General features: G+C 30.9%; 3 protein-coding genes and 1 long non-coding RNA gene across 4 annotated transcripts; all 4 read right to left on the minus strand.

Moving 5' to 3' along the window:
• Window positions 1-664: 664 nt before the first annotated feature.
• On the minus strand, window positions 665-1,583 carry LOC114392197. Its single transcript, XR_003662260.1, has 2 exons — window positions 1,302-1,583; window positions 665-967 (listed from the first exon to the last, which is right to left on the minus strand). It is a non-coding gene; the product is annotated as an uncharacterized LOC114392197 (long non-coding RNA).
• A 7,126-nt stretch (window positions 1,584-8,709) lies between these two features.
• LOC114392031 (enhanced ethylene response protein 5-like) lies at window positions 8,710-13,672 on the minus strand. Its single transcript, XM_028353070.1, has 12 exons — window positions 13,291-13,672; window positions 13,106-13,199; window positions 12,929-13,018; window positions 12,201-12,266; window positions 11,865-11,954; window positions 11,545-11,601; window positions 10,922-10,983; window positions 10,418-10,505; window positions 9,761-9,837; window positions 9,596-9,670; window positions 9,372-9,477; window positions 8,710-9,244 (listed from the first exon to the last, which is right to left on the minus strand). The coding sequence occupies exons 1-12, from the start codon at window positions 13,593-13,595 to the stop codon at window positions 9,113-9,115; spliced, it is 1,242 nt and encodes a 413-aa protein (XP_028208871.1). The 5' UTR covers window positions 13,596-13,672; the 3' UTR covers window positions 8,710-9,112.
• Window positions 13,673-14,764: 1,092 nt separating this feature from the next.
• On the minus strand, window positions 14,765-15,514 carry LOC114393277. The gene is made up of 2 exons (XM_028354550.1): window positions 15,253-15,514; window positions 14,765-15,176 (listed from the first exon to the last, which is right to left on the minus strand). Exons 1-2 carry the CDS (start codon window positions 15,323-15,325, stop codon window positions 14,896-14,898), a joined length of 354 nt encoding a protein of 117 aa, XP_028210351.1. The 5' UTR covers window positions 15,326-15,514; the 3' UTR covers window positions 14,765-14,895.
• A 2,738-nt stretch (window positions 15,515-18,252) lies between these two features.
• On the minus strand, window positions 18,253-21,870 carry LOC114392435 (signal peptidase complex catalytic subunit SEC11A-like). The gene is made up of 8 exons (XM_028353571.1): window positions 21,709-21,870; window positions 21,255-21,367; window positions 21,055-21,126; window positions 20,895-20,930; window positions 19,636-19,681; window positions 19,148-19,235; window positions 18,726-18,783; window positions 18,253-18,499 (listed from the first exon to the last, which is right to left on the minus strand). The coding sequence occupies exons 1-8, from the start codon at window positions 21,818-21,820 to the stop codon at window positions 18,449-18,451; spliced, it is 576 nt and encodes a 191-aa protein (XP_028209372.1). The 5' UTR covers window positions 21,821-21,870; the 3' UTR covers window positions 18,253-18,448.
• Window positions 21,871-23,190: the final 1,320 nt, after the last annotated feature.

Below are 23,190 nucleotides of genomic sequence, written 5' to 3' on the forward strand. Positions count from 1 at the left end.
GAAGTCGATGAAGGACTAAGATGAAATGTGGATAACATGTTGAATTGTTGTGTGAATAACAAGTTTAGTTTTGTGGGTAACGAAAAAACCACCCTTGCTTCGTTTAGTTCTCTATTCAGTAGTTGGGTTCGAAATCCAAACTGCTTATGGTTTGCCAACAGTGTCCTATAGAGGTAGGTATAGCTACCTATTTAACCGATTTAGCAGTAATTGTCCGAAACATTATTTATCGACAAGCACCTCTATTTTGAATTATCGAAACCAATTGTGCATGACACTCACAAATTCGACCCAAAAAATATGGAAATATGGCCATCAACAGCTGAAAATTCTCCGTTGCTGTTCGACCAAAAATATACTGGACTTTGGATTATATATGCTAGTTTTTGCTTGAGCACCCATCCATAATCGGATTTAGAGATGATGAGGATTTATGTGGTATTGAATTTTCTCTCTGCAATGCCTGGACCATCCTCATCTTACGTACTTTATTGTCATGTAGCAGTAATTCAAGTATCAAAGGCTGCCACTCACCACATGCATGGTTTTTCCTTTCTGTTCATTTATCAGCCCAAGAATACATGTCATCACAGGAACAATCTTATCATAATCTCATCCAAAATATATATAATAATCTACATTTGATAATTTTGATACTATAAAATAATACAACAATTCACAACAATTATTTTAACATAAAAATACTGCATGGCTGATAACAGCATATAATAAACAATAGAAACACAAGCATATTCACAATGCTGAAAAATAAATATCTTCCATTTCTCTGCTAATCCCCTTAGCTACCATTACATTGGTTTTTTTTTTTTTTTTTTTTTGCACCGTTGGAGTAGTGGGATCCATAAGGAAGCATTTTATATTCTTGTACATCTCCTTAGGCTTCTCTACACTGAGAGAATGCCCTGCATTCTTAATAACCTTTAGTTGCGCGTTCTCTCCCAAATACCTAAACATCATTGAAAAAAAGGATTTGAAGTTAGTAAAACATAATATAAAAAATGTGTGCTTTATGCTTTCATGGTATACTGATATCTGGATTTGGTGTCTTTTCCAAAACTTGAAAACTTAAGCCAGCAAAAGTGAAGGAATTAGAGATGCTTTGAAGATAAAATTAATAATGTGCTAAAATTATTTGAAATTAACTTTGTAGGCTATGAGCTTATTCCATTTGAGAAGTTGAGTGAAAGATTGCAAAAAAAATGAAATTATATAACCCATCATGTAAAGTCAGAAGAGAAGAAAATACTGAGTTGTTATCATGGGAAGATTAGACACATCACCTGCAAGTAAAACCAGTTTCAGTAATGAAATTTGGTAAATTGGCAATCCGTGCTTGTGTATTCCCGTCAAGGGATAGCCAATCACAAGTTTGGATAGTTGGAATTAAAGAGAGAAAGACACGATTTTTAGCAAATACTAGGGAAGTTCCCGAGGTCGCCGTGGACATCTACTAGACCCACCATCGCCGCCACCTCTTTCCATAGCAAGAACTATAAATTAACTCATCTTGTTGTTTCTAAATTATATGTTTTTTGTGGTTCTACTTTGCCCAATTTGCTGTCGATTTTTTGGTTTCTCTTACAATTTTGTTCTATATTTTGCTTTTAAATTTTTTTGTTCCAATTAAATAGGACTTATATATAATTATAAGGATAACACTTGTTTGTTTTGTTTTGTTTTGTTTCTGTTACCTCCCAATGTAATAATTCCCAGAACAAGCAATGAACTAGGGGGTATAATTAAATAGAAGCTTACAGACTTTTGAGATATGATGGATTATATGCAAAACATGAAATATGATGGACAATATGCAGAATACAAACAAAAAGCAAGGCGAAATTCAGCCAACCTCACAGCATTTTTCTGATTAAATTTCTGCGCTAAAAGAAATTAACATGTATGCTAAATTGCACAACCTTTAATTAATCACGGTCTGAAATATACGAAGATGAAAATGAAATAGGAGATTGAAGGGTGAATTCATCTCTATCAAAATATGTTAGTTTCCTTCATCTTCTAGTTTGATATTTTAGTGAAAGAGTTCAGGTTACTAAATTTTACATTTGTTTTTTTTTATTTTATTTTTAACATGGATGAGTTGTCATTTTTTAATTGGATGTGTGTAAATATGCGTGTTAGGTTTTTGTGCATACAAGATTTGCTCTGTCATTTAACTCAAAAAATATTGCGCAAATTAAAGCAGTTATAGGGTGATGCTGGCCACGTGATCAGTGTTGTGGCTTTGAGAGAGAAATTCATTTGAGGGATAGTGGCTCTGCTAGCTTGCCTTCCAAATTAAGGATAAATTAAAGGCGGCAGATTTTATTAAGATAAGATAAAAATAAAAATTGAAAGCAATTATGTTTGGTTTATCGGAACATTAATATGAAAGCTTAGCTAAAGTAGTATGAGGAAGGGAAAAAAAATGCAGCAGAAAGTTAAATAGCATATTATGACATCTTCAATTTTTAAAATTTATGTCCAAATTCTTTCAAATTTATTACAGTTTTTTCTTCATAATTTTAATTTTTATAAATATATTTTTTAACTCTACCTGATTTAGTTACATGTACAATAAGTTCATATATTACGCTTTTAAATATTTTTGTGTAATTTATATTTTTAAAATTTACATAAATTTAATAAACTCCATCCATCCAAGACATATATTATTCTTCGTAGACACTTATCCTCATTGCCACTTTTCTTCTTTGTACCCTACTCATGTTGCACTTGCACATGTCCTTATTTTCAATATCAGCCATTTATTCATATACTAATAATTACGATTTGTTCTTTACAATAAATACATTAGCTACCAATAATCCCGTGCCTAATAATATACATTGGCTAAAAATATACATTAGCTACGGACATTTTCTCTATTATTCAAGCAAACTCTTCGACTCATATATCATACATCCTCTTTCTGTTTTTTTTTAAATCTCTCTCCTATTTATGATCACTCTCTGACGCACTTCTCTTACCAAATCGGGTGTTTTCGTCTCTAGTAAGCTTCCGTGATTTTGAATCTTGGATTACGATGCGCATCGTTCTTCAAATTTTTTAAAAGGAATCAATTTGGTTTTCAAATCTTTAACAATTTGAGAATCACATTGAAACATTTAAATTACCTGGAGAACAATTTGAGAATCACATTGAAACATTTAAATTACCTGGAGATCAAATGGATTCATTTTTTAAAAATTTGAGAATTAAATTGAATATTTTAAAAATTTGGAAATCAAATTAATTTATTTTAAAAAAATTAAGAATTAAATTAAACTTTTAAAATTTTGTGAACCAAATTAAACTATTTAAATTAATTTAAGAATCAAATTGATAATTAAACCTTTTAATTTTTTTAGACTTGTTTCCACAAAAGAATTTCATTGACTTAGAATTCTTATCAACAACTTGATATAAGTATTAACTATTTCTATCTCTTAACCAAAAGATTCAGGATTCAAATATTGTTTAATCTTTAAGTATAAAATAACTAACTCATATTATGATAAAAATATTTATCTTATATATGTTCATGGTCCTTATGAATGTTAATTACCATTTTCAATCACAATTATTTTATATTAATATCATGTTGATAAGAAAAAATTATTGTCAACTATTCGCAGCTAAAAAGTAAAAACCCCCTTAAGAAACTATAAAGGAAAAACATCTTCATGGTATTTCAAAAAGTCTTTGTCTCAGTTGTTTATTTGGGTGTTTTCAAATTTTATATATTATAATACGTTTTAAGAGATTTCTAATTGACAAAAATCATTAATCATTAACGGGCCAATAGAAAAGACATAAAAATATACAAATTAGTAATACTAGCTAGATAAATACTTTTAGGGAAATTATAAGCTATTTATAGACAGTCATTGATTAATTGAATATTTAAACGCGTGAGTTTAACACCTAGCACATGCTGAGGATTGATGATCTTCACACACAAAATTCCCTTCTTGTTTCTCCCTATAAATACTTTCTCCCATTATTAAAACTTGTTATCAGCAATTGCTAGCTTAGACACGAACATGAGTACTTGTTCTGTAAACGCATTTGTGTTGCTCTTGCTTGGGGTGGTGATTCTCAGCACCACCAGTCCAGTGCTGGCTACTTTCAAACCACTCACCCCCATTGCCAGCTACTCACCACCACCCTCTCAAATAACCACCACCACCACCACCACTGACCTCCGCTCACCACCACCATCACTCAGTACTGTTGATGACGTCGTCGCTCCCACCTGATTCATCCCCTTTCATTTACATGCATATGTACTCTTTAGTGATCTCCTAAATAAAGGCTTATTCATGCCTCTCTAGCTACAATAACTGCATGTAATATTTTAATTCCTTTCTTCTTGTAATGACAATTATATGTTATTTTCTATTTTACGTACTTTGTGTTTGCGTGCTTCTTCATTACCAAATTATGAAATACTAGTCTATATATATATATATATTTTACCCATACTAGTGAATTTCAGTTTACAGTGCCACAAAAGGCTACTTTTCATAATTCAACCTCCGCCAGTGTCAGGTATTGTCATAAGGGACAAATTATATCCAATGGAATGCTCCTAATTAATCTCTGCAAAAGATGTGGTCAAATATTATTTATTAACTTTTCTTGTAAATTAAAAATCTTAACTGTATATCAGTAGAGCTTATTATTATCATCATTATTATTATTATTTTAAGTGTAAAAAAATTTCACATAATAAGGAAACCTTTTATTATTTGGCGCGTGACGAGTTATTTTTTTTGGTTTTGTCTCGTGATTACTTTTAAATAATACGTATTAGGTTTTGACGGAAACAATTCGTTCAAATTTAAATTATAAATAAATAATATTACAAATATAATCATCCAGTATTACAAAAATAAGTAAATAATAATTCAATTTAAAGTCAATCTTAAAAAAATTTACTTACAAATTCATAAATTTAATATAAAATATCTTGAATTAGAATTATTTACTCTTTGTTAGATTCTTATTGCTAGTCATAAAATTAAGAAAATATAATTATATTTTTTTATAGAAAAGTATATGCATAATATAAATCATTTATTTGTTTAGAAATAAATTATTTAAGTAACATATTTTAATTATATTAATATATACTTAATATATATGACAAATACGTGTAGGGTTCGATGGATATTATATTACTCGTACCTATACTTATTTCTAAAAAAATTATAAATAAATACTCACTTTCATCTTAAGTTTTAATTAGTAAGTTGATAATATTATCTTTCTTGTTTGTAAATATTTCTGTAGATACCCGTAGAATTTGGATTCATTTTGTCTCCCTCTGATGATTTTTTTTGGTTTTTTGGTAACAAGCTCTGTTGAAAATTGAAATCAAGACGTATAAGTTTTTCCGTTATTCACAGTTCACACCGAAACAATTGAAGTTTTCTGAGAATTTAATGGAGGAAGACATCCGACAGATGAAAGAAATAGAATTAAAGAGAGTAAAACAAATGTGCGTATAATTGCATAATTTTAAATGTAGTTAGTTCTCGAAGTATACCAAATGACACAATTTCAAGCAAAATTCGTTTCACTCATTTTTTTTTTTTAATTTTGGTTGTCTTTAAAATCAAAAGTCAAAACTTCCGCTATTTGAAAAAAAAATGATAATCATCACGTACGCGTCAGTCTCTTACTTAAGTTTGTGACACTAGTTTTACTTGTACTTATAATTGAGAGTCCAAGCTAAGGACCAAACAGTTCAATGTGGGATTCCATGAGTGCTGATAGAGAATTAGATAATATATAGGTAAATTAAAGTTTCTGTGTAAGTAGTGTATTTCATTATAATATTGTTTTGCGATCTTGCAGGCAATATGAATGCAATGCAAGGTATACACAATTTGGATGTGACAAGGAAGCCATTTACCTATTGGAACGGCTTCACATCTTCGTTAAACCTCTAACAAATCAAGTTGAAAAAATATATTATCAAATTAGAAGTAAAACAGAATGGGAAAAATAAAATGAAAAGAAATAGAAAAGATAATAAAAAAAGATGTGTTGTTTAAATGAATACAAATAAAAAAAATTAAATTTCCTTTTTCTTATTTAGATTAGTGAAAATAAATATATTGTATAAATAACTGTAAGTTTTTATTCATGAATGCATTGTCTTAAGTGGGTTTGGATCATGTGCAGTAGTCCTGACTCTGCCGCAAGATATCAACCTTTTAGGACACGAATTTGCCAGCCTAAATTTCATCTCTAAATAAAAATGATGAACATAATTAGGTACTGCATATTCAAAATGCTGCAATCAATTTTGTTGTGTCATCCTATCCGGTAATATATTTATTTGAAAATTATATTTTTGGTCTTCGAATTTTTTCACTTTTATAGTTTTCGTCTTTTAACTTTTGAAAAACTGGTCTTTATCTTTAATTTTTTTTTCGTCTAGTATTTTTTATCATTTCGGTCCAAATTCACCCTTTAACGACTTACATGACATTATATATATTGATATTTTATTTTATTTTTACATTTTCTAGCTGTTAAAACCGCCAAAAATTATGATATTAAAAAGATTAAAAATTATTTTTATTTCAAGGCAAATGAAACTTATATTATTAAACACCACTGTCACCACACGTACAAGAAACACACGAACCAAGATTTACAATTAATCATCCATTTTTCTCCTTCAATCTTATCCTTTTAATCATTTTGGTTTGTGATTCTTTTCTATCGGTTTTAATGCTTCTCAGCTTGAAAATTTTCAAACCATTATCCTCAAATTCACCTCTTTCTATATTATTCATGCATAAGGATCCCAATTAATCACTACCAACTTATACATTAATTGTATCGACACATTCATTTGCAGTTATGCCACCATCCTGCTATACATATTTGAAGTGTTCTAGCTCACGATTGAAGGATTTGTTTTATCTTTATTTCTACCTGTACCAAATCCATTTCTTTGATACGGAAAAAACATCACTGCATCAAAGAAGCACCGTGGTTATACAACTTATACTCAAGTTACACCACAAGACTTTTTTTTCTTAAACGTCAGTATTGCTATGACATGAAAAAAGATAAATAATAAAAACGAAAGACATTCGTTGCAAACCTAAAATCAGTCAAGATATCAATAAGAAGCGAAGAGGAAATAAATTAATTAGAAGAGAAAAACGAAAAACATTGTAGAAAACCTTGTGATTCAGGAACTTACGGTGCCCGGGCCTCTCTCCTTTCATTGGTTCTCGTCCTTGTCGAACCGATACAGTGACAATCCAGTATCAACTGCACTGATCCAGAGAACGTGATCGAGTGTCAAAAGGAGAAAATTTTTGTCTAATGAGATGATAAATTTACAATCTCCTTACAGTGGGTAGGATTTCTCAATAGGTTATTTACATTTAATAAATGATTGATCCAACTCATCGCTTATGACCAGATTGTTCTGCTATCCGGTTATAATTACATTTTTCTATTAGTCGTGCAATGGAGTCTTGTAGGACGGATTCTGACATTTACATCAGATATGACAAATGAAACATCATACATAAAAAAGAAATATTGTAATGAAATAAAATATGAATATTATATAATAAAATATCTAAATTGATGGTTTTTTTTTATAAATCAACTTTTCATATTTTTTTCAAGTATTTTAATTATGGGAAAGTGTCGACTTAAGTGTCCAAGTTAACACATTATTTTTTAAATTGAACACCTAATAAGAAACATCAAATAAATATTTGAGTTTGTCGTGTCGAAAACATTTATGATATGGTGATACTTCCAAGAAGAGAAGTATTCATGCTTCTTGGTTTGGTTTGAAGGAAGTCTCCAGTTCCGTTTCATTATCTTATCCTGCAACTGGCCTGTAAATCCATTTAAGATGGATTTTTTAAATGCATTACGCCAAAGAGTTCATGTGGCACGACTTCCAAATGAAACTATCGCATTGTGTCATTTTTTATTTTTGTTCAATCACGTTGTGTGATTTCCTCTTCTGATTATTTTACTTTGTTACTAATCCCTAAGTAAAATGTACACTAATTTTAGGTAGAAAGTCATAATCTAGTAGCACATTTTGTATGCCTTAAGCACCTAATATGATATTGCGCTACTAATTGCAGAATGATGTTTAAGGTTTCTGACATCCATTAAAATATATATCTGAATTTCCTTCATCATTTAAGGTATGAATTTTGCCTTTTTTATATCATTAGTATTTTGCTGCATGTCTTATTTCTATAATTAATTTGTAAAGAGTTAAAATGAATTTAATAAAAGGTAGTTTAATTCTTTTGCAGACATAAAGTTTCAAAATATATACATTGAATCAATAAAAAAATCTCTAAGCATAAAAACATGTTACTTCATTTTATTGGTTATAAATTAAATAAAAAAGAGATTTGACGAAAATAGTGTGAAATAGGATTTAATGCCATTTAAATAACTTAATTCATCGACATTTAAAGAAGAAAACAAAAAAAAATGGGCATTTTTTATTAAAAGAGATCGATTATAATAATTAAAATAAAATAAATTCGAGTAAAAATATATTAGAGGACTAAAATAAAAAAAATGATAACTTGAGAAAAATACATTCCTGAACATTTTATCAAAACTGAAAAGAAACAGGGAAATTATTTTGACAAATAAAAAAGGTTAGTACCTCTATCTAAGAATGTTGTCAATGTAATTAAGCAGAGAGCAAAAACACAAGATACATCACAATTTTGTATGTCCGACACAGACAGATCCATGGCCGCAGCCAAAAATTCAGGTTATTGCAATGAGATCAGCAGTATCTTTTAACAGTTTATTTCCATTGGTAGCATATTTGCAGCATACAACACAAGAGGAACCTAAACTACAATCCAATTTGCAAGAGCTATCATCTAAACAAGATTAGCTTGCTTTAAAACCGGAGCAGCACTGTGATATTTTGATGACCACGTGTTTGGGAGAATTCTCAAACATTCAATACAATAACTAATGGCTGAAAAAACTGTCTCAAAGTCACCCTGTCATTACCATGCTTCCTAGCCCCTCTGAATTTCAGTGTCATGAATGAATGCCCCTAAGAATTGACAGGTTTTCCATTTAATTTAGGGAAGGGGTCTTGCTTGCTCAATACAACAACTTTGCTTTTGTGGGCAAAGTAACCTTTCATAAGATTCTTATATATCAGTATGGCCACTATACACTCTACCTGCAAAAGCATCATATATAAATAAAAAATGCATTATAAAACAGCAATAATCTCCTGCATTCATTTTTGAAAGATATAAACAAATTGGAAATAGTAGAGAACAAGGAGGAAAAATTAAAGAAATTACCTCATCCACGTCCATATCAATTTCAAGCCATTTCAATGCTTTAACAATAACTTCTAACTTCACCTGATGAGCTCTGCTTGGGTCCCTCTGCTTTTGAATGATGTAACTGCCATGTTACAACCAAGCAATAATATGAAACTAGTGATTCATTAAATAGCCAAGTCATTTATCAATTCTAATATTACTTTGGAATAGGAGGGTACAAGGTGATACTGGATACTTACATCTTCTTTACTAATCTCTGGTATACTTGAAGTTCTAACTTCTCTAGGACAAGATATACACCTGATCTCAAGAACCTGCAAAAACAAGTAGATAATTATGCCCTTTTGATTAAATTTAGGAACAGCAATTCCTTGTCATGAAAGAATGATGATGGGCAATTCTACCGGTCCTCATGATCTTGCAGTGCACACCGAAGAAGCCGAAGATCGCCCCTTCTTAGAGCTTGTACAATTTTACTATACTGCCCAAATGTAAAAAAGAATATTTACATTAACATTTCTAAGGCACATAAAGATGTAAATACTGTAAATGTGTATACTACCAAATGCAATAAAGCTGATGCATGGTTTCTTAGGAAAGTTATTCTGTAATATAATCAGGCACTACATATTCCTCCTAGCACTTGATGTGAACAATTTGTTTTCACTCATTATCTGTATTATAAATTAGTCATCGTGGTTGTGTTTGGATATATATATATATATATATATATATATATATAGTTTTTTTTCGTAAAAAAGGAAGAGTTCCCATCAGGAACTTGATGGGTATATAGCCTGCAAACTGACACTTGAATCATAATTCAGTTTTAATTATATATATTTATATTTACTTTGTTCTGGCTTGTCTGAACTTGATGGGTCAGCCTAGCCATTAAATTAAGTAAACTAAGTTATGGCTTACAACTTACAAGGAAACATAACAGAGTTGACACCTACTGGATCTAAAAGGTTTATTACAATTAAAAAAAGCAAGACAAGAAACATTCCTAGTAACAAAGAGAGAGAGAGTAAAAATCCACCATAAATCACCTAACATACCTCAAGTAGATTGTACTTCTCCAAGAGACTGTTTTTAGGTAATATGCCAATCGAAAGCTTCACTGGAATTAGATGTTTAAGAATCATCCTATGTCAAACAAAAATAGTAAGTCATAAACCTTTACACTCATATAAAGAGAGTTATATCAGGCTTTTTTTTCTTACTTTCTTTTAACATTGAGATGAAAAATTGATAAATTTTCTCAAAGCTATTCAACCTCTTACAGGTACCTACCCATTTGAACTTCTAGATATTTCTTTTATTTGCTTAGAACCAACAAGAGTATTTAACAGATAAAATAGATGAAAAAGTTTGAGTCGATCAACTATTTCTAAGAGAAAGCACTGTGCAATTTTTACATCAAGTCTTACCCATTTCCCCAAAAATATGCATATTTACCGTGCATGCATAAGTATAATTGCAAGGAAAATATATACATACAACCTACTGATAACTCATTTCATGCAGATGCAATGTACACAGTTGGCACACCTGAACCAAACCTTATATTGGCTTCACTTTGAGGATTGCAATGCTTCAGGGCATACGATAATTTATAATCAGCCTGTCAAGTTAAAAATATAAACTGTATAAATGATTTTATAGAATTATAAAGGTATATTTTCATTGTTCTTTACTGTTGCCCAGCTGTATAAGTATAATTCAGGTAAAATTGGAGATAAAACACCCATCATACAATAACAACAGTAGTCAGCATACAAGCATGCCACATTTACTTTTAATTTTGTTTATGAAAGAAAATATATTTATTATAGTGCTTAGCTCCTGGGCTCTTTTATTTAATTATCTAAGGAGCTATTTTCAATAATCCAAAAGTTAATAATTTGAAAATAGTGATGATGTGGTTACTTTACTATTCTGTCCTTTTTTCTTTGAATGAAATTATACTAGACTGGGGTAATATCCTTCAAAACAATAGTAATAATAATAAGCTTAATACAAAAAGAAATACTGTAATTCATTTAAAACTTAAAAGTACTAAAAAAGAATATAAAAAAGGTACCATTACAGAAAATTACAAAGTTAGCATGCATTACTAAATGTGTATCCAAACACAGAACACAAGCAGATCATAATTGAATTAAAAGAAATATAGATCACTTACAGAAGGAAAATTTTCATTGAAAACTTCAAGACGACCAGTATAGTACATGTAAATGACCTGAAACACATCATAAAAATAAATGATCTAAAATTATATGTGTATATAAATTGAATTTAATTAAAATACACTAACAGTATAAAGATTTTTTACACTGTCAGCCAATCATAAAGTGTTGTGTATGGTAAAGTTATTGACTTGACTTTTACAATATTTTTTAAAAGTCATACCTAAAATAATTTTTAATTGGTTGACAGTGTAAAAAATTATTAACACTAAGAGTGTACAAAAGTTAAACACATACAAATTAGTCCAACTCTGACCTTGTCTCTTTTGGGAAATTCCTCAAAATCAAATATGCGTGCAGTTTCAATGCTTCTTATTACACTACGGCAAAGGTGAACTGTGCCAAGCTGCAAAACATTCACAGAATAAAATCAAATTCTAATTTCAATTTTCAACCACAAATGTCATGTTATCTCTGTCCTAGCCAACCTTCCCTGATACCATTAAACATGTCAAACATATGATTAACACCAATCTACAAGTTCAGACTATTGTCATTCCATATCAAGTCAACAAATGTGATCCTAAAAAGAGCACTATGAAAGTATGAAATATGAATCACCAAAAACGGAAGCAAAAGCAACAACAAATACCTTAAAGTAAATCTTGAATAGCTGACAAGTTACATATAATGCTCCAACACGCTTAGAGCCTTTTCCCTGGAATAGAATCAAGTTACGAGTTAGTAGAGTACCTCTGAAAGCCAGACTCCACACAGTTACTTAACATAGTAAGCATAGAAGTATATGTTGCACAATGAAAAGTTGAAAACACAAAGCATGGACAATTTTTCCTAAGAAAGGATTCATATGATTGCACATTCTGCTTTCTTCCAAAGTACGTAGTCTACATAGACACAGATATAATTCGTTCTGTGAGTGATACATGAACAATTAGGCTAAAAAATAGCCAAATTTTAAACTGTAAAAAATAGCCAAATTTATAATAAGTATTTTTCCTGTGTTTGGTGAGTTTTAATCCCACGATCTCTTCTTCCATCTAGTTCTACGGGGAAGAAAATGCATTAGGACACTAACAGCCACAAGCACACTAATTTTTGTGGCAATATGTATATAGGTTATAGTTTATCTTTAATATCTAAGTTTCCGGAAGATATACAATTGGTAGCGTTATTGGTGGGCTTCCCAACAAGAAAAACAAATAAAATTTAAATAAAAGATAAAAATTAACGTACTAAAGCTAGCTACAATCATCCATAGCCCATGTTTAAATAAGGATTTCAAATTAGCGATACCAAACTAAATATGAAAAGAATAATTGGATTTCAAATGAAACTGAGCTTATGGAAGCATTCATATACCGCAAGGGTGCCAAAAACTTTCATAAGGACGGAACCGGCGCCTTTCAACTTCTCAGGGGATTTCCCATTGGAAACCAATTCTTTATCAGCCTAAAATCAAAAAACAATTAACACACAATCCAACCAACTTCCAGAAAATGAGAAAGTAAAAAAAAAAAATCAAAATCATAAAAATACCTTCTCGGCAAGAACCCTAATATCGTAAACAATGACGTACAAAGCCTCCATAGCCCACGCGGATTCCCAATTACGAAACTCCTGGATAAACGCACTGAACTCCACCGTTTCAGCACACGAAAGAATTAAACTCAATTAAAATAATAATAATGAAAATAATAAGTAGGGGAAAGTAGTAAAATTACTTGGCGGTTTTTTCGAAAGCGTTATAGGCTTCGAGCAAGTTGTTCTGGCGGTAATTTTGGAGGGATCGGAAGAGAGGGACGAGGATGTCTGTGAACTGGGAATGGTTGTCGGATTGCTTGATGAGTCTGTTGGCGTCTTGGAAGAGGTTGAGCGCGTCGCCCAGAGAGAGAAGGAATGGGGAATTAGAAGAGAGAGCGAAGAGAGACTTGAACGTAGCTCCGTCTTGGCAAGAAATCGCGTCGGAAAAGCGATTCAGATACTCTGTTATCCTCCTATGAGCTTCCCCCATGCTCATGTACGCCATTGCTAATTGCTACTACTTGCTTCGTAACACTGTTGCTTCACCTGCAAATTCTACACTCTACTACACTCACTCTCAATTACTGAATCCTGTTTTCACCGAAGCCTAAACTTGGGCTTTGCCTCACTCTTAGGCCCATTTACGGCCAGACCAGAAGCCCAAAAACTGAAGCTAAGTGTATTTTGAATAATGTTTTTTAAGAAACACGTGCTTTTTTAAGTAAAAAAAAAAAATCACAAAATAGTGAGAACTAAAAACATACTTTAACCAAACAATTTAGACGTAGATATCACTTAACAATGATTCGTGGAAACATCAATAAAAAATATTAACGTAGAAATAGTTCAAGAATTAACACCAGTCAAAATATTGACAAGAAATTAAAAGCAAAAATCCAAAAAAAGAATATTAAATTCTTATTATAATTGACAAGAAAAAGCCTTTCCCCTTCATAATAATTGTATTTAGCATAAGGAGAATTTTTTTGTTAATTTAAGGGTATCACATTCATAATCTCAACCGGGACCATAGATTTCAGATAATTTCTTCCGTACATGGAGACAAAAGAAAACCGATTACTTTTAGCTAGATCCGCAATGCATGCAACTATGCTAGGCTGTGATTGAATTATTATGGTTCGTCCGAGAGAAAAGCCGCAAAATAGTTCTTTATGCAATTCAACTTTGCAATCTCTATATATTCGCTTTGGTCGGCTAATGACTACTACTCAAAACACCTCAACAACAAGTACACGTCAGAATCATTAGTGAAAAGTACTATCAAATCAAATACTACAAATGCATGTACATGTGTTGTGACATCATTAAGTTGAATGCATCCTAGCCACTCGTTCCATAAGCATTGAAACATATATATTTCATGCACGCGCGGTTACATCTTTGCCAAATAAAATCCAATGCAGAACTTGCGTTCCAAATAAGAGAATTTGAAAAGAAAAAAAAAAGCATACGTAACCAAAGCCATTTTTATCTTTGTTACTAGTAAAAGAAAAGTTGAAACGGAATACTGTGTGCCCAAACCCTTTAGCGGTTCCTAGTTGACAATAAACACAGGGAGGTGGCACTTTCCCCTTATCTGCACAGAGAAGGACAAAGCGAACGGTTACTTGGTATCGCATAACATACCAAAACCGCAAGCATGGACGGAGCAAATTAAGAAACGCAACACGATCTTCATTTACATATATAATTAACGAAATAAAGTTTCATTGTCCTTGACTATGTACAAAACATTGACATTAATTATTTCCACTGTGCAAAACTTGATGATAATCATTTTTAATTTACTGTACATTCACGAGGTTGTCACGGTTAGTCCAAAACAAGACCCTCGAAATTGATCTCTGCTTGCTGCAGCCACGCTTGCGAAATTTAGCGTTGTTGGAGCTTCTTCTGGCTGCTTCCATTGGCATTTGGTCATGTTGCAAACTTACGTTCAACATGTTCCACATGACCTGAACATCTCTGTAGCCGCACATTTGCACATCATCTCGAAGCTTGAGCAAACCGGCACTGATTCCGTCACAATCGGCAGAGTATTGAGCGGCACCACCAACTCGACCACCTATGAAGATGATAAAATAAAAAAGATTTGGATATATTGAGAATAATAAAGAAAGGAAGAGAGAGAGAGGACTGACTAGATTTGCGATGATGTTTGAAACGAGTAGAGAGTGAAGTCCAAGTCTTAGTGATTTTGTGCCAGCAATCCATTGAGAGGAGAGTTATGTGAAGGAAGGGATTATGGATATATATAATTGGCACCGAAACCTGGAACACGTTGGTTGATGGAGGTGCCAAGCGTCTCGTGTTGGTGGCAATACTTACTAGTACTATATATGATAGATTGATAGTATGTTGTTTTGTATATTTGAGTTTACACTTGTTTCCTTTTCGTATCGTATTGCCAATTAAGAATAGTGGTTCGCCTCGTTCGGTTTCGGCTGCTCTTGTCACATTCTATGAATCAATCTCTTTAAATGGTCCACGTTTACACGCCTACTGACTCGCACCTATTCTGACTTCTCATTCTCCACTCAGCAGCCTCTTCTTTTCCTTTTATGCCTTCATAACTTATTACTCTGCTTCTCTATTCCCCTTGTTTTTTTAATTAATAATAAATCAATATATTTATTCCTATACTGCTTTTTTTTTACATAATTTCTTGTACGGCTATATTTACTCTGTTATTAAATGCTTATAATACCTCTCGTCTTAAATATAAAAAACAATATTTTCTTGGTTATAATTATAAAAAAAATGTATTACTATTTTTTGCTAATTTTTGTATTAAAAACTATCTTTCAAAAAATAAGCATCTCTAAAATCATTTAATATTTTATGTGATCTTAAAGTAAAATTAAAATTTATGAAAATTAACCGAATTAACTATTTTTATTTATATTAATGAATTATGTAGTTTTTCTTATATATAAAAAAATGTAATATCAAGTAGGCTTAATTGTAAAAAGTAGCTTTCTATTTTTTTTCATTTCACTAAATTGATACCTCTATTTTTAAATTCACTATCTAAGTCCCCAAAAAGTTAAACCTTGACCATTACGTTTTCACATATAATTGGTCATTTAATATATATTTATGTGTTTAAGAAATATCATTATTAATAACTAAAGTGATTAATTATTTATGTTATTTTCAATTTACCTTTATCAATAATTAGGTAACTAACAAGTATCTCATAAACAATTACTTTAATATCAAAACTTCATCCACAAAAAATCCTTAACTTTTACATTACCAAAAATCTTTAATTTCCAAAACCAGCTACACGAATCCTAATTGAGCAAAGAGAACGTGAGATGTAAAATAATCTAACAGTGTTCAATTTTTCATTTGGGGACTAGATAGTGAATTTTGAAAAAATAAGAAAACTCTAATAGTGAATTAAAAAATAGGGAGACCGATTTAGTGAAATGAAAAAAATAAGAGAACTCTTTTTATAATTAAGCCTATCAAATATAAATATTTTATTATGTATATTGCTTTGTTTATATGTATATTGCTTTGTTTACTTGATTATTGCTTACGAACCAAACACTTGGATTCCGACCGAACCAAACACTTAAGTATGCTATGATCAATATTCATCATTCATAACTTAATAATCTATCATATTTCATTAATCATATCTTGTGATATTACACTTACGTATCTAACCATATAATGATCAAATCTTATCATATTTTAATTATATTTTATCATATCTTATTCCCATAATCCTGGAAATAAAGATATGATTATATCTTTTGGACCTCTATATAACCCAGGCTAGAACTAGAGGTGTAGGCTAATTACACATTTATGCTCTGGTTAGGAAACTCTAAATCCTATAGGAACCTTAGACCAGAACAATGATATTTTTTCTTATATTTAAAAAAATATTTAAGTTTAACTTATTTCTTTTATAATAGTTTTTTTTTCTTTTTACAATTCATTATTGTTATTTTAAATAATATATATAACTAAATTTACTAATTGTCACCAAAGGGATCCATTGGGAGCAATTTGTGAGCAAAATCTCTCATTCTTTTGCAAATGCTATCTATCTCTACATCCAACCTCTTTCCGTCTAACTTGTGAAGATGGCCATCGACCTCTACTAATTTGTTAAGCAATTCATCTTCGTTCTTCTTCACTCTCACAAAGAGGTCATTTATCTTGCTTAAAAGTTTCACGTCATTAGTAGTCCCAATCTTGGATAATAAAACATAAATAAAAACATAAATACTTATAGATTAAGCACTGACAGGTTCTCATATCGGCAATAAAAATCAAACTCATGTGCATATGGGTTCTTGGAGTTAACCTAATCTTCAAAATACGAGATTGATTTTTCAATAATCCTCAACACGGAGACTTTTCAAAATACAGGATTCTTTAACCTAATCTTCTAAGTGGTCTCATTAAACAAGGTCCTTGCTTATTGAGATTGTTCAAAATACCATTTATTTAGGGGAGTTATGCTTGATATCAAGTTTTAATGAACAACACTAATCTAATTTCAAATATAAACAAATTTCAAATAGCAAAACCTTATTTAATGAGACTACCCTCAAAATACCCTTCATTTAGTAAGACCAAAGATTCAAGTTCTAATAAGAGATAGTTTTAAAATAAAATGTTATTTTTAATTAAAAATGAGATAATTTAATAAAATTAATTAATTTCTTTAATAAACGTGAAACATGTCTTTTTTTCTTGCTTATAATCGAGACCGAGACCGGAGGTCAGAGGGAGTAGTTTACACAAAAAGTTTATTTCTTAATTGAAATTCACATAATGTAATGGATTAAACTAATGTTCTTAATAACTGTAAAATCAATTATTTTTGCTTATAAATGAGACCGGAGGAAGTATAAAATAATTAAAAGAAAAACTAAGCTAACACTCCAACACCCATACAAACATAATATTCATTTAGGATCGATGTAGATAAATTTTAATAATTATATTAAGATTTATAACGCACCAGCAAGACAGCAGGCTAAAATTTGTAGCAAATAAATAAAGTGGTTTGGTAAAGGCAGCAGGTGGCATTGTGGATAAGGAACAGCTGATTTATAGGCTTAATCTTAAACTGCACCAAATTAAAATATAAAGGAAGGGGGGTTTCAATCAGATACCAACTCATCAAGGACTAGGAAGAAGTAAGAATATACCAAAATTAAACTATTTTGCATTAATTCTTAACATTATATTGTCCCCCATACTATGCATGGTACAAAATGACTTCAGATTCATCATTTAATCTTAACATTATATTCTGCTCACACTACCATCGGAGGTTGGACCGCAGTTTGACTTCAGATTCATCATTTAATCTTTCGAAGTTATCACGAGCAACCCCAAAGCACCAATGAGAATATACTGCAAGGAAAGATACAGTTTTTGAGCACTTCATACTTGCTGCAACTCAATATATGTCATGCATCTTTAAAATGGTCATCATTTTATCCCGTAGTAAAATATCATAGATTGCTTTGCAATAGATCAGACATGACAAGGAGATATAAGGTTTGCTTAGTGATAAAAGGTGAAGGGAGGGAAGGATAGGTCGTGCGTGAACAGAATAGATTGGGCACAGCAAACAAACCTTGATAATAGGCTTTTCAGTCATAATGATGGTCACCCAGCCTACGTAAGGTAAGAACCTGCCATTGACAAATACAAGCAATGAAAATGCTTCATACTATAAGAAAACTTGAATGCCAAACTCTTGGTATCATTACGGGACAAAGTAGGATTAACCCTTGGCATGATGCCCATGTTCAAAGGCCCATTGGGTGTTAGAAATTGTGTACATGGTTAGATACTATGCTCTTCTAGTGGCATTTAGCATGTAGCCAAAAAATGCATAATGCTTTAATGTCACAGAGATCTCTCTTTATCATAGTTGGAGAATTGAAGCATATAACCTAAATACTGTAACAAAATTATGCGCGGTCACCACAACAGGTGAGTACTGGCTTAAACAATTCTACAATAAGTGGCAGAAGTGTAACTAAAATGCTATACCCGACGGCTCTACCCATAATGTGGTGCCTTTGCAGCCAAAGTTGACCGTGAGCATACAGTAGCCTGTCATCACCATAATTGTTGTCTCCTGCCAAAGACAACAAAACGCATCAAGGGAGTGCTACATTAGCATATAACCAGCAATTAAAATGGATTACTAAACAAAAAATTATGAAATAGAATACTGGAGAGAAGAATGAATTTCAAATTCGGAACTAGGTTAGGTTTAGCATAAGAGAGACACTAACGATATATTTTTTAACACATTCTTTCTAAAACACTCCAATTATTGGGTGAATTTCATGTAGATCTCGCTAAAAAGAGAATGGGACTGTTTTTTTACTGGGATCCTTGTGAAATTCGTTCAGTACTAAAGTGTTGGAAAAAGTGTGTTGCTAGCATCACTAGTATTTCTGTAAATGGAGGACCTAAAAATTAGTATTACCAACATTTACGTAAGTTTTATCTGGTCATGAATTAGGCATTACCTTTAGTGAGAACATCAACCTCCCCAGTATCTTCCCTCTCATGTACCTACAAAATGATCAAGTGTTGAGACTCTGAAATACGGCGACCATAATTTTCAGAAAGCATAAAGAATATTAAACCAGTGAATATGTGCGTGTCTCAGAAAGGATAAGTCCCAAGTAATCAATCATATCCATTATCCCGAGAAACATTCCTTCATTAATTTCTAATATTAAGAGTTTAATTGTATAGATATAACAGTGTCATTCTTTCCCTTTATTCTTAATTAACCCGAGACTAATTGGTGACAAGAACCAAATCTTTTCCTAGGTTTTTATTTCATAACATAGAAAACAATTGAAAGTAAATAGATTGAAAAATAAATTTTTGAATGAAGACCCCTGGAAAACCTGGCCATAAGGCCGAATCAATGAACATCAAAATTAGTTTTTTATTCATCCAAATTCAAGCACATAAATGTCTTGTATAAAGAAAATTACAGCAACTTTCCTTTTTTAAAGCCATGAGGAATTTTTAAGAAACATTAGGCCTAAAATTTTATTTAATCTTGTCATATGTAATATAATAAAGTGTTAGGATTACATTAACAAAACTAACAACTTTTCTCTCCTCCTCTATCCAACCCAAGACCATAAAATAATGTAAGACCCAATCTGTTTTAAAACTTCTTTCTTATTTCAGTACCTCCCACATCACCGAATTCTATTCTCAACCAAACTTCAAAATATTTCATTACTTCAGTTAGGAGATTAAGTGACAAAAGAAAACAAGTTGTCCCAGCCTCTTATACTTAAAACACAGCAGTTTGAGTTTTTGAAGGAAATAAACTAACATTTAGTAAAAAGTTCTTGTTATCTAAATTGATGTTAAAGGTGGTTCCTTATATTTGCCTTATCTGGCTACTTTTGGTAAAAAGGATCTATTTTCCAAAATAGAAAGGAAACAAACAATCTTTCTTCTCTCCCTTCCCTCAGTTGACCAAGCAACAAAAGAGGGGCAGAGAGTGAAGGAAGAAACTTCTAATGGCATTCTACTATGATAATCCTTATCCCTCATGATTAAGTTATATAAAATAAGGAAAACCAAAAACAGATTGTACCTATGTAGATAAAACCCAGGTATAGAATTCAGTTTGTTATGTAATTTATGTTGCGTTACAGTTTGAATAGGAACAACTTCAGCTACTCACTCATGAAATGGCATACTTTCCCCTAATTTTCCATTGAAAAGACAATTTATGTGTCCAAGAGGTGCTTACCTTAATTACACGATGAACAATTGGAATCTCACGTCCCTAGATAAAAGAAAAAAAAATGTCAATAAGGATAGGAAATAGTGAGCAGAAAACAAAGAATCAGAAAATGAATAAACAAACCTATTATTTGAAATATAAAGAAGCAAGCCGATAGAAAGCTTACATCGACATTAAACACAACAATCTCCCCTGCCCGAATTGGGTCTTTACTCATGTGCAAGAATAAGATGTCTCCCTGGAAATAGCATGAAAGCAAACATTACAAAGATGGTGGAAATGAATATTAGTAGATTATTATTGACACAAATGAAACAGAATTGAATTATGGGTATAAGAAACAGAAAAGACTTCCATTTGACATACCCGCTTGAATCCGGGTTCCATGCTTCCAGAAAGAACAACAACAACAGGAGATTCACTGCCAGTAATGCACATCAATGCCTTCCATATTATCAGTGCAGAGGTAACAATCATGCCTGACAACAGTACATGTGACATAATCAGGCATAGCGTATACAAAATTATCAACCAAAAATTAATTTAATTTAATTACTGTCTGCAGCATATGCATATAAAGTACGGTAGAGTCCGTCTGTACAAGACCCACCCTATGTTGTTTGCATAATCTATTTAACATAAATCAATCATATTGTGATCCTGATAATCTATGACCAGTGAGAGTGAAAAGTGAAGAAATTAATTTATGTTCTAGACAATGCCCCATTATGCTTTTGTAACTGTTAAATGATAGAAATTAGAGATAAACCCTAGAAGAAGGTTAGACAGGAGAAGTTGAAAATGGAAGAAGTGAACTGACCGAGGCTAACAGCCTGGGTGAGGACCTGGCGGATCTGAAGAGATTTGATGGAATCAACACTCTCACCTATCCAACCCATTGTTATTGCTATTGCTTCATTTCTGTCTCCCATGTTTGTTTTATTACCTTGTGCACAGTAGCTAATAACTGGGTCTAATGGTTTTTTTTTTAATCTTTTACTCTCTTGAGTATTGCTATTGGCACTACCAGAATTGCTAATGGCATTATCAAACAAAGGTAAATGACTACTTTACTCTTTTTGAGTTTTCCTACACCCCAACCCTTCCCCCCTCCTCTCCTTTGGTGGCCCATCAAAACCTATACAACAATAGAATCATGATTGCTTTATGATTACATTGTAAGTCTTAGTATAAAAAGTTTCACATCGTTAATACATGACCATTAAATTCTTATTAGAATTTATCAGATTGCACTTAATCAAAATTGATTTTATTGCATTTAATTCAATAATGAGCCCGAGGATGACACGTAACCGCTTCCAATTATATAAAACCTTAATTTATATAATATATATTGAAAATATTGATATTGATATTGATTTGTAATGTTTTTTATTTTAAATATAAATATATATATATATATATATATATATATATATATATATATATATCTATATGTTGGTCCATAGGTGTGTCTGCATTAGTATGCGTATGTTTGTAAGTATATCTATAGGTATCGGTCAAAAAATTAAAACAAAAAAATTAATTAAAAATAAACAAATAAATTTGAAGCATATTGTTGTATTAAAAAAATACTTTAATTAACAACTTCAATATATTAATTATCTTAATTATTCTTTTAATATATCAATTGCTTAAACCAATCATGGTAGATTTAAGCATACCAACTTTTTTAAGTAAATCAGTTTGTCTTTATTATTAAATTTTTTAAAAAAATATTAAATGAGAAGATATATTTTTATAGGTTAATTTTTTATTCCTGAAAAAATAATATAATATCTTGAAACAAATTTTCCAAATAAATTAATTTTTTTTCCTTTTTTGTTCATGTTTTGATTGATTTTTATCTTGAAATAAATGTTCCAATTTTTTTTTTGGAATTGATTAGATTAAATTTAATTATAATTGATTTAGAGTTAGAAAATAAGTGACAACTTCCACATACACATGCTCATGCATGGATGTAGAGACATATATTTTAAATAAATAAATAAATATTACAAATCAATGTCAATAGTATCAATTTATATATTATATAAAAAAAGTTTTATATAATGAAAAGTTGTTACATATTATCTTGTGACTCATTCTCAAATTAAATACAATTAAATTAATTTTAATAAAATGCAATCTAATCAATTCTAAAAAAAGTCTAATGGTCACACATCACAGTCTAACATACTCTTATTATGCTTTTAAATATATTTATATATATATATATATATATCTGTTAAAAAATTTAAAAAAGTTAAATTAAAAAATATAAATTTAAAACATATTA

Source organism: Glycine soja, chromosome 17, assembly GCF_004193775.1.
Source record: "Glycine soja cultivar W05 chromosome 17, ASM419377v2, whole genome shotgun sequence".
Taxonomy (NCBI): Eukaryota; Viridiplantae; Streptophyta; class Magnoliopsida; order Fabales; family Fabaceae; genus Glycine; species Glycine soja.

Coding starts and splice junctions, on each gene's coding strand:
- LOC114392031 (XM_028353070.1), bottom strand. CDS start 13,595: ATGGCGTACATGAGCATGGGGGAAGCTCATAGGAGGATAACAGAGTAT. Junction 9,838..10,417: donor AGAAGTACAATCTACTTGAG/GTATGTTAGGTG, acceptor ACATTTGGGCAG/TATAGTAAAATTGTACAAGC. Junction 9,245..9,371: donor TTGATATGGACGTGGATGAG/GTAATTTCTTTA, acceptor ATGCTTTTGCAG/GTAGAGTGTATAGTGGCCAT.
- LOC114393277 (XM_028354550.1), bottom strand. CDS start 15,325: ATGGATTGCTGGCACAAAATCACTAAGACTTGGACTTCACTCTCTACT. Junction 15,177..15,252: donor CAAACATCATCGCAAATCTA/GTCAGTCCTCTC, acceptor TCATCTTCATAG/GTGGTCGAGTTGGTGGTGCC.
- LOC114392435 (XM_028353571.1), bottom strand. CDS start 21,820: ATGGGAGACAGAAATGAAGCAATAGCAATAACAATGGGTTGGATAGGT. Junction 20,931..21,054: donor TTGTTGTGTTTAATGTCGAT/GTAAGCTTTCTA, acceptor TCTTTTATCTAG/GGACGTGAGATTCCAATTGT. Junction 18,500..18,725: donor CTGAAAAGCCTATTATCAAG/GTTTGTTTGCTG, acceptor CTTTCCTTGCAG/TATATTCTCATTGGTGCTTT.